Here is a 9,235-nt window from a genome sequence, read left to right on the forward strand (position 1 = left end):
CTGAATGAACTGCTGCTCAGCATCAACACATGAAGAAGAAGGAATAAAGGCTGCTGTTACTGCAGCCATTCCATTGTTTTTGCCTTTCTGACAAGGAAAACAACCCCGCCCTGAGTCTGTTTTCATCCACAGCCTCTGTGTGTGTGTGTGTGTGTGTGTGTGTGTAGTAATATATCCATTTGACTGAAAGGAAATGGTACGCAGAGTTTCTAGATCAATACAGCCTGTAAACCAAGCCAAGAAAGGAATTGACAGACAGAAGCACCTTAACTTACTCTTCCATATCCAGTTCTTCTCTGAAGGCCTCACTCTTTTATGCATGAATGACAGAAACGCCCATGAAAATGAATAGTGTAGCTGAACAATGCAGCAGTGTAAACGGTGGAGCTAACAGTTACTTTTATATCTGATCTTTCTTATCTTTGACTGGTTCCCTCTTCCTTTGGTTGATGAAAGAAACAAAAAAACTGTTGGTTTTATTTAAGAGTACACTGTGTACAATATAGCAGCATCTAGTGGTGTGATTTCATATTCAGGCAGCTAATCCCTCAGCCTTGGGCCAACATAAGAATATCTAAGGTAGACGTGAACAGTGTACAAACATACAGTAGACGGTCTCCTTCGAGAAACCTGAATCCTAGATGGAAATTAAAGAAAGAAAAAGAACGTTGTTGGATTTTCAATCAGCCTGGTGTTGATAGAACATGTTTTTCATTCCTGGCCTAATACAGTTGGGAAGCTAGAATTCTAAGCTGGACATTTCTGACTTATAATAGTTTTAGTTTGTGCTACAATGACCAGGCTGCTCTGACAGTACAGTGGGAATGTGATGCAGAATCTGGAAATCCAACTGTGGTCTTGGTTGAACTGCAGGTCTTGTGATCTGCCAGTTATATGGACATAGTGACATACTGTGCTGTATGACCAGACCAAGTGACTCTAATGTAATGTGACTCTATGGTTGAGCCATGCTAAACTTTGGCTTTGCTGTGAAGTGAGAACTGCACACAGATTCAGTCGTTGTTTCTCATTTAGTTCCGGCTGAATCGTGGCATTAAAGTGTCAGATTAAGAGTGTAGTCCAAAATGAGTCTGTGATGGCTGCCCCGGGTTGGCTTGAGCGAACAAACTGTAACTGTAACAGTTTTATAAACAGAAATGGAAGGAGGTAGATAAGATCGCAACATCTGAATATTATCTTAAGCAGATATGATCACGTCAGGGTGTAGTTATTCAGCAAGGTCACACTCCACTCCTCCAAACTGTAAAACGCCTTAGTAAGAAGGAGGTGACATTGCATACTGCTAATTTCGCAGCTCACTCTTTGGCAGATGAGGTTAATTTTAGCTCCATCACCCACTTAAGGAACAGCTTCTTGTCCCAATCCCTGCAGTTTAACAGTTGACGTCTTTTAAAAGCCAATCACACTCCACCTCTCTCCATCAGGGCATGTCACAGCAGCAGAACACACAGTGATTTGGCACATGCTACCTACCCATCTGTCACATGTTACCACGAAGAAGAAGATGTTGTAGATGAGATTGAACTTGAGGTTGATTCCACACAGGAAATTCTTGAAAAAAAAAGTCCGTCCAAAGGAGAAAAAAACTCAGGTTCCACCGAGATTTGAACTCGGATCACTGGATTCAAAGTCCAGAGTGCTAACCATTACACCATGGAACCAACTGTTAAGATGTGGTTTCAAACATCAACCCACATCCAGGGTTTCACTGGTACTCCTCTGTTTTACTAGTTGAATATAATGGGTGGAATCCATCTCTGTATTGATACCAAAAATTAATTGGTCATTGTGTTTCAGGAGAAAAAAAAGCCTTTCATATGTTTTGTATTGTGGGTTTTATCTAAACAAGATATTTCTTACAAAGACTTCCATTTGTACATGTTTCTAGTCATAATCTCCATCTGTCATTTACCTTAGACATGGTCTTGGCTCCACCCTCTGCTCTCATACACGTGCATGTTATTCTGTTAATTCACACTGACCTTGGCACCACTGTTGGTGTTTCATGTCTGATATAAAAAGACAGCTTATTCCCAGGGAACCTGCCGTGTCATTTCCAGGATGTGATCATATAACCTCCCGTCATGTGCTCTATGATTCTGACCAAGCACTAGTGACGCTGCACTTTTACCCTTCCATGTTTGAATGTTTCATCGCTGTTTATCTGTAAATGGTCTGGACTTCTCCCTCGGGGACAACGATATGTTATTCTTATATTTTCAAGATAAAGAGAAACACAAAGCTAGCGATGATGTCAAATAGCTGACATTGGTCTGTGGCTTTTCACAACTTTCCCAAATGTTAAAAAAAGCCTGTTTCTCAGTGCAAACCTGTTCATCTGATTGTCGTTGTACGATGTCAGCCATTTTATTGGAAGAAAGATTAAGAGATGAAAGCGTCCAACACAGTCCCGTCGTCCTCTAATAACTGTGTCGTGTATTCATCTCTTCTTTGTGTCCAAGGACACAGACACACACCTCCAGATACAGTTCAGAATGTTCTGTATTTTTCTACATTTTATATAATTCATTTTGTTTCTTAAAACTCAGTGAGAACCTAACTCTTCAGTCAGTGTTTAATAGTCTGAAATCTTAGAGACATAGTCAAATCAACCACATCTGGAAGATACTGTATATTAGTGGTTCCCTTGTGACCTTTATTATGACATCAAAAATTTCCAGTGACCCCTAGAGCCTTGGGTGGAATCGGCCAGCTAGAATTTTTCCATTGTAAAATTAATTTTTTTTAAAAATCAAGCAAAACAAGAATCGTTTCCCATGATCACAGCTGTCAATCAAGCTCAGATATTTTATATGCTGCATTCTTTCATGGGCCACATGATATGATGACATTCTGTGGACCTTGAGTTTGACATATCTAATCTGGTGTGTGCCACGCCCTATCCCAAAGGCTGCTGGGATTGGCTGCGGCTGCCCTTCTGACCCTGAGAACAATTAAGGACTAGGAGATGATAAATAAGAATTTTTTTCTCCTCCTTACTGAAGTTTAACTGGTTGTTTTTCTCTGTCTGCAGGAGCATGACATCGAGACTCCTCATGGTGTCCTTCATGTGACGATGAGAGGCGTTCCCAAGGGCAACAGGCCCGTCATCCTCACCTATCACGACATAGGGTTGAACCGTAAGTCAACCCAGTCAGTGAAGCCATCTGCAGTCGGCAGAGCAACACCAGGGCAGCTACTGTTTGAGCCCAACTTTAAATTCAGAGCAGTCTTCAAATGTTAAAATGAAAAACCTTACTTTCGTGTCGTTAAATCAGCGACACACTGTGGTTTGTTAATGGTAAAAAAGCTGTGTGTTCTGACTTGTTCTAATCCCAGACCAAGAACAAAGAAAGGAGGGAAAGTGTTTTGGAATGTCAGATACATGTGATGAGATCATCTAGACAGGAGTGTTCCCAAAATGTGACAATGAATTTTTACCAAAGTCATTGTTTCTCCTCGTACTCCTTAAACCTCTGCGACCGTTGTTTCAATGTTTCAGACAAGTCGTGCTTCAACACCCTGTTCAACTATGAGGACATGCAGGAGATCACGCAGCACTTTGCAGTGATCCACGTGGACGCTCCGGGGCAGCAGGAAGGAGCCCCTCCCTTCCCCAGGGGGTAGGTCTGCTGCACCACTTCTTCTCCTCTGATAAAATGAGGACGTCACACCAGTGTTGTTTGATGAACAGAGTGATACACGAGCTGCTGATGTACATGTACAAAGCACAGTCATTCACGTGTGTGTGTGTGTGTGTGTGTCAGGATTTATATAACTACACATGCACCTGACACTCTGTGGTATTTTGGTTGTCTGTCTCCAGGTACTGCTACCCCACCATGGATGAGCTGGCTGAAATGCTGCCCTCTGTGATGACTCAGCTCAGGTCAGTGTCCCGTCTCTTGTTTTCAGATCAGTGATGACGTGCACTTCCTGTCCCATGCTAACACTTTCTCCTCTCTCTGCAGCATCAACAGTGTGATTGGCATCGGCGTGGGAGCAGGAGCGTACGTCCTAACCCGCTTTGCTGTAAGTCCTGAAGAAAATCACTAGGACTGTATGCTGGTGAAGGAGCGTACAGTCCTAGTGTAGGTCACAAACGTGTTTGTTAATTGTTTTGATATTGTTATTTTTGGCTTTTAGTAGGTCACAAACGTGTTTGTTAATTGTTATTTTTGGCTTTTAACTTTAGCTGGGTCATGTTTGTTGTTACTTTTGTTTGTCTGTTTTTTTGTGTTATATTTAGAATGCCTTGCCTTGACAGTGTTATCACAGCTGACTTCTCTCCACAGCTGAACAATCCCACTCTGGTTGAAGGTCTGGTGTTGATTAATGTCGACTCCTGTGCTGAGGGATGGATCGACTGGGCAGCGTCAAAGGTCTGAACAACCACAGCTCTTGGACTCTTTCATCTTTTACCATTTCAGGACACCACCTGATTTTGGTTAGGGATTTTATCCTATATGTTTCTTCATTTACTGATACAGCTGAACGTATTACATTGAGCCAAATATAGAATCTTCTGTCGTTGTCTGTTCACCCCCTGACCCTAAAGGATATCATCGCATTACAAACAACTTAAAATCGAATCAATATATTACAGAAGTTGAAGTTCTGTTAATATAAATCACAGATTTTTTGCCATTGATTTTTGTAAACTTATTTTGCATAACTCTATTATACATAAAGTGACTTCTGTTTTCTTTTAACTGATGTTTTTCCTCCTGTGTGTAGCTGTCTGGGTGGACCAGTAATTTGGTCGACATCGTCATGGCCCATCACTTCAGCACAGTGAGTTCACTCTGTGTTCCCTCTACCATTATCTGAGCTGTTCATGGTCCTCATAATAATTTACTCTTATTTTAACATAATCTGGGGGGGGGTCATGGTGATCAGGGTGTACGTAGTCCAGTTGAACTGCAGCCAGGGCCACAGGTTTCAGGGTTCACTCCATGAGACTCATTAGGGTTAGAAAAATAGTATATAAGTACAGATTATTCATATATATTAAATGTATCAACATTGGTATAATGTAAATATTATTTTAATTATTAAAAATACGTTTGTTTTTTCCTGTGCACCAGGATGAACTGACTGATAACCAGGAGCTGATTCAGACCTACCGTCTCCATATCGCCCATGACATCAACCAGGACAACCTGGCTCTCTTCTGTGGCTCCTATCAATAGTAAGACACTGCAGCTGAGTCCAGAGTGTGTGTGGTGGGCTGTCTGTCACAAATGGTCTGTTCTGGATTCAGTTTAAAGCATTTCCAAATCAACACAAGAATCACACTTGAATAAGGATTTTAGTAAAACGTTTCTACTCACGTCACTTTCTACTGACATTCGTGATGTGGTGAGTTAAAGGCTGTTCAAGAGCAAAATATTCAGTACAAAGAGGCAGTTGTTAGTCAAGAGATAATAAAAAGATACAAGTTGTTAAAGTTTTCTTGTTAGTATTAAACAATGACCAATTAGATACAGAATAATAATCAGAGGAATGTCCTGTTAGTCTGCCACAGTTTCATCACTCTGTGTTTCTGTCTGAGGAGAAACTCCTCACCCTGAGACAATAACTAAACACACGTTTGGAAAACAAATGTCACTGTAAATAACACAGTAAACAAGTGTGTAGTATCTGAAGGATGTAGAGGAGACTTTCCCACCCAGATTCCGATGCTGTCTCCACTTCATTGACTTTTCCTAAATTTCACTCTTTTTTTTTTTCTTTCTAGTCGCCGTGACTTGGAGATCGAGAGGCCAGTTGTGGGGCTGAACGAGGACACTGTCAACACACTAACGTGAGTTGACACAAACATGACCCACAGTTGTTTTATTTAACAAAGTGATTGGAATCAGTCGTTTGTCATTAATGCTCTTCACTCTACACTTTGCTCCTGTTGACAAAAGTGTTGACTAACCTACTGCACTGATCACTGAAAACAAATGACAGAATTTCCACTTTAATTCAAATTAAATCATTATTTATTTGATATAAAGAGAGAGAGCTCATGCGAGGCTACAAAAACAACCTGATCTTTGTTTTGTTGTGCAGACATATTGTACGAGCTTTTATTTGTCAGATGCACAGGAACCCGTTTTCTTCTGTGAATCATGGACTGATTTACATTAAACCCAGAATCTGTTTATGTCAGTGGCTCTGACTGAGCTGAGGAAGTTACTGTCACCATAGTCAGGCGTGGTTGGTACGACCTGTTTGAGTCAGATGGTGATCACTGCCGTCGGCCTGGACGATGGTTCCTCATTCGTTTTCTCCTGACCTTCACAGATGTCCTGCTTTGTTGGTGGTCGGTGACACATCACCTGCTGTGGATCCTGTGGTAGGTAGACCTGAGACCTGTTCTGCCCCCGCCCCAAAGTCAACACCCAAGTACAATCATGACGATCTGTGACGCTTGAACATACAGTCTGAATGAACTCTGTGATGCTGTTGCTTTGGTAGCAGCACTTATTATAGAGATAAAAAGTGATGTTTTGATTCATATCAGCGACACCTCAGACAGACCAGGCTGAAAAAGAGGCTGTGTTGAGAAGAAAAGTCCCAGATACACCACAACCCTGCATACTTACTATGGATTGTGCATCTTTCTCATTCATCACATTTCACATGATGTTTTTTATTGGGTTTTTTTTTTTATTTAAAAAATCTAAAGTATTGATATGGGTATTGGGAAAACAAATGCTAAGACAGTGATCTGTATGATCTAATCTTTTTACCTCTTGTCTGACTTGATGATCAGGTGGAGTGCAATTCAAGGTTAAACCCAACCAAGACCACCCTGCTGAAGGTGACGGTTGTTTTTTAATCTAACTAATATTAAAGTTGGACAAAGAATAATCTAATCAAACATTGTTATTTCTTCCAGATGGCTGACTGTGGAGGTTTACCACAGGTGGTTCAGGTGGGCTGAACTCCTCAGCACATTAATGTTGACTAATGAGAACGTTTTCATCTTCTCAACTGTGTCTCCGTCTGATCTCTCTGCAGCCGGGGAAACTGGCCGAAGCCTTCAAGTATTTTGTTCAAGGCATGGGCTACAGTAAGTAAACACACTCTGAGCACTGACTGGAGATATAAAAAAAACACACACAACACATTGTGATTCAAAATAGTACGTGTTGATGTGATCTCAGCTGTAATGAAACTGTTTTGTGTGTGTGTGTGTGTGTGTGTGTGTGTACCAGGTCGAGGTTTTGGTCAGGCCAGTCTTAGAAGGACGTGAGGTAGTTTCCTGTCTGGTCACTGCAGCATGAAGTACGCTCAGTGAATCAGCAGTCTGACAGTAGCATTAAGACATTTTGATAAGATTTTAACTGTTATTTAACAGATATTTTGGATATAAATCCTGTCTCTGTTGGATGTGCTGTGATATTGTTCTAGGGTCCAGTACTGTCTGTGTTATTCCTCTGCTCTTTTCACAGAGGAATAACTGTATATCTTGGTTCACAGCAGCCACATTCCTCTATCCCAGAGGTCACCAACTCTATTTTTGAGAGTCCCAGAATGTTTCTGGACAGACTCCTTTGGTTCCAGACCCTAAAAATAAAATGTAATGAAAACCACATTTGTGTTTATTTATTTATGGTTATTTTGGATCCAGTTATGGGCCGGAATTGGCCCGTAAGCCGCCAGTTGATAATCACTGCTGAAGCCTTAAAGCCCAAAGAGCTAGTGTTTGAAGGATTCTTTGTTTTTTTGTCGAGACTTTCTCTGATCTTTCTGTGAACTTCTGAGGCAGTGGGAGGAGCCTGGTTCTACAGAGTGTGTGAAGTGCTGCTGTGGTTCCACTGCCGCTGCATGTGTGTTGTGTGATGCAGCGTTGACTTTGGAACCGCAGTGAGAGCTACTGCAGTGGACTGTGGCGGAGTTCAGATCAGAGGCGGGGTCGTGGAGATCCACCTTCTCACCTTGTCTCCCTGTCTTCTTCCTCTTCTTCTTTTAATTACTGCTTCCAGTTCCCTATGTTCTTCTCAGTCACCTGAGCAACGAGTCAGGTACTAAGTTCTTCTGCAGCTCCCAGACCAAAGGCCTCGTGACACTCTGCAATGGATAAATGTGGCCATGTAGACAGAGAACAGTTCTGGTACCGTTTCAGCCAGACTGTTTCGGCACACATTTATTTGCCTGCATGGAATCTGACCTCTGTGTTCTGTTTTCCTGCATGAGCTGCTGCTGCTGCTGTCACTGTGGCTGACCCTGTGGCTGACCCTGTGGCTGACCCTGTGGCTGACCCTGTGGCTGACCCTGTCCTGCCTTTATTTCTTACTTCAGTGAACACGATTCAAGATTTCTTTTGGCTCAGCTGTTTCGTTTTTATTTGGTTTGTGCAGACTGCTTGTTTGCATGTGAGTCACCTCAGTTGTTGTGTCGTTGGACTGGTGGTGACAGATCAACCAGTTTGTGCTCCAGGCCAGGAAATGAACATTTGAACAGAAACAAGTCCAGACAATGTCATCAAATGTTATTATGACCTGGTTGTACTGCACTACGTCTTTGGACACCTTTAATGTTTGCTTTTTTTTTTTTTTTCAAAGTTTTGTCTCTGTTTTTCACAATGTCATACTCAAAAATGTATGACTTTTTTGTCAAACATTGACGACTTCACTCTCGTAGAGTTTTTAAAATGAAATTTTTCTTGTTGATTTACAACTTTAATCTCAAAATCGTTTAATTATTTATTTATTAATTTATTCTCAATGTGGCCCTAAATCTTCATGGTAGTTTTTATGGCCAAATCCCAATTATTTGAGGATGTAACTCAATGATCTTTTTTTTTAAGTCCTTCAACAGTTTTTGGCACTTTAATGTCCTAATTTTCTTCAGCTGACGTGATGTTGTCTTATTCCTAATTTTGTATTATTTACTTTTTCGTCTTCCACTTAATCCTATTTCTCACCATTGTTTATTTTCTTAGTAAACCCACGGCTGTGGCTAAACATTTCTGACTCTGTGCTCTGTGTCAACATGTCACTACATCAACACTGACCTCTGCTCGTCTCTCTCCCAGTGCCCTCTGCAGGAATGAGCCGTCTCGCTCGCTCCCGCACCACCTCCTCCTCCAGCATCACCTCCATGGAGAGCAGTCGCAGTCGCAACAATCTCAACAGCCTGCTGGACAGCAGCGGCACTGCGGGTCTGGACAACCAGTGTAGACCTCAGACCATGGAGGTGTCCTGCTAAAGTCCAC

At 41.7% G+C, this 9,235-nt stretch overlaps 1 protein-coding gene and 1 non-coding gene across 4 annotated transcripts in view; one reads left to right on the forward strand and one right to left on the reverse strand.

The window, feature by feature from the left end:
- Positions 1-9,229, forward strand: part of ndrg3a (ndrg family member 3a) — a 28,644-nt gene extending 19,415 nt beyond the window's left edge. For 2 of the 3 annotated variants that reach the window (XM_008320525.3, XM_008320527.3), the window contains 14 exons: positions 3,056-3,161; positions 3,524-3,644; positions 3,848-3,910; positions 3,993-4,053; positions 4,317-4,403; positions 4,759-4,815; positions 5,109-5,212; positions 5,762-5,827; positions 6,316-6,367; positions 6,788-6,835; positions 6,914-6,949; positions 7,036-7,087; positions 8,004-8,042; positions 9,056-9,229. In XM_008320525.3, coding sequence (XP_008318747.1) covers positions 3,056-3,161; positions 3,524-3,644; positions 3,848-3,910; positions 3,993-4,053; positions 4,317-4,403; positions 4,759-4,815; positions 5,109-5,212; positions 5,762-5,827; positions 6,316-6,367; positions 6,788-6,835; positions 6,914-6,949; positions 7,036-7,087; positions 8,004-8,042; positions 9,056-9,228 — 1,065 coding nt within the window. In that variant the 3' untranslated portion in view covers position 9,229. The remainder of the gene's footprint in view (positions 1-3,055; positions 3,162-3,523; positions 3,645-3,847; positions 3,911-3,992; positions 4,054-4,316; positions 4,404-4,758; positions 4,816-5,108; positions 5,213-5,761; positions 5,828-6,315; positions 6,368-6,787; positions 6,836-6,913; positions 6,950-7,035; positions 7,088-8,003; positions 8,043-9,055) is intronic. The other variant, XM_008320526.3, reaches the window with a different exon arrangement.
- Positions 1,611-1,682, reverse strand: trnaq-uug (transfer RNA glutamine (anticodon UUG)). Its single transcript has one exon. It is a non-coding gene; the product is annotated as a tRNA-Gln (tRNA).
- Positions 9,230-9,235: the final 6 nt, after the last annotated feature.

This window comes from Cynoglossus semilaevis, chromosome 11 (genome assembly GCF_000523025.1).
Source record: "Cynoglossus semilaevis isolate Cse_v1.0 chromosome 11, Cse_v1.0, whole genome shotgun sequence".
Lineage (NCBI taxonomy): Eukaryota > Metazoa > Chordata > Actinopteri > Pleuronectiformes > Cynoglossidae > Cynoglossus > Cynoglossus semilaevis.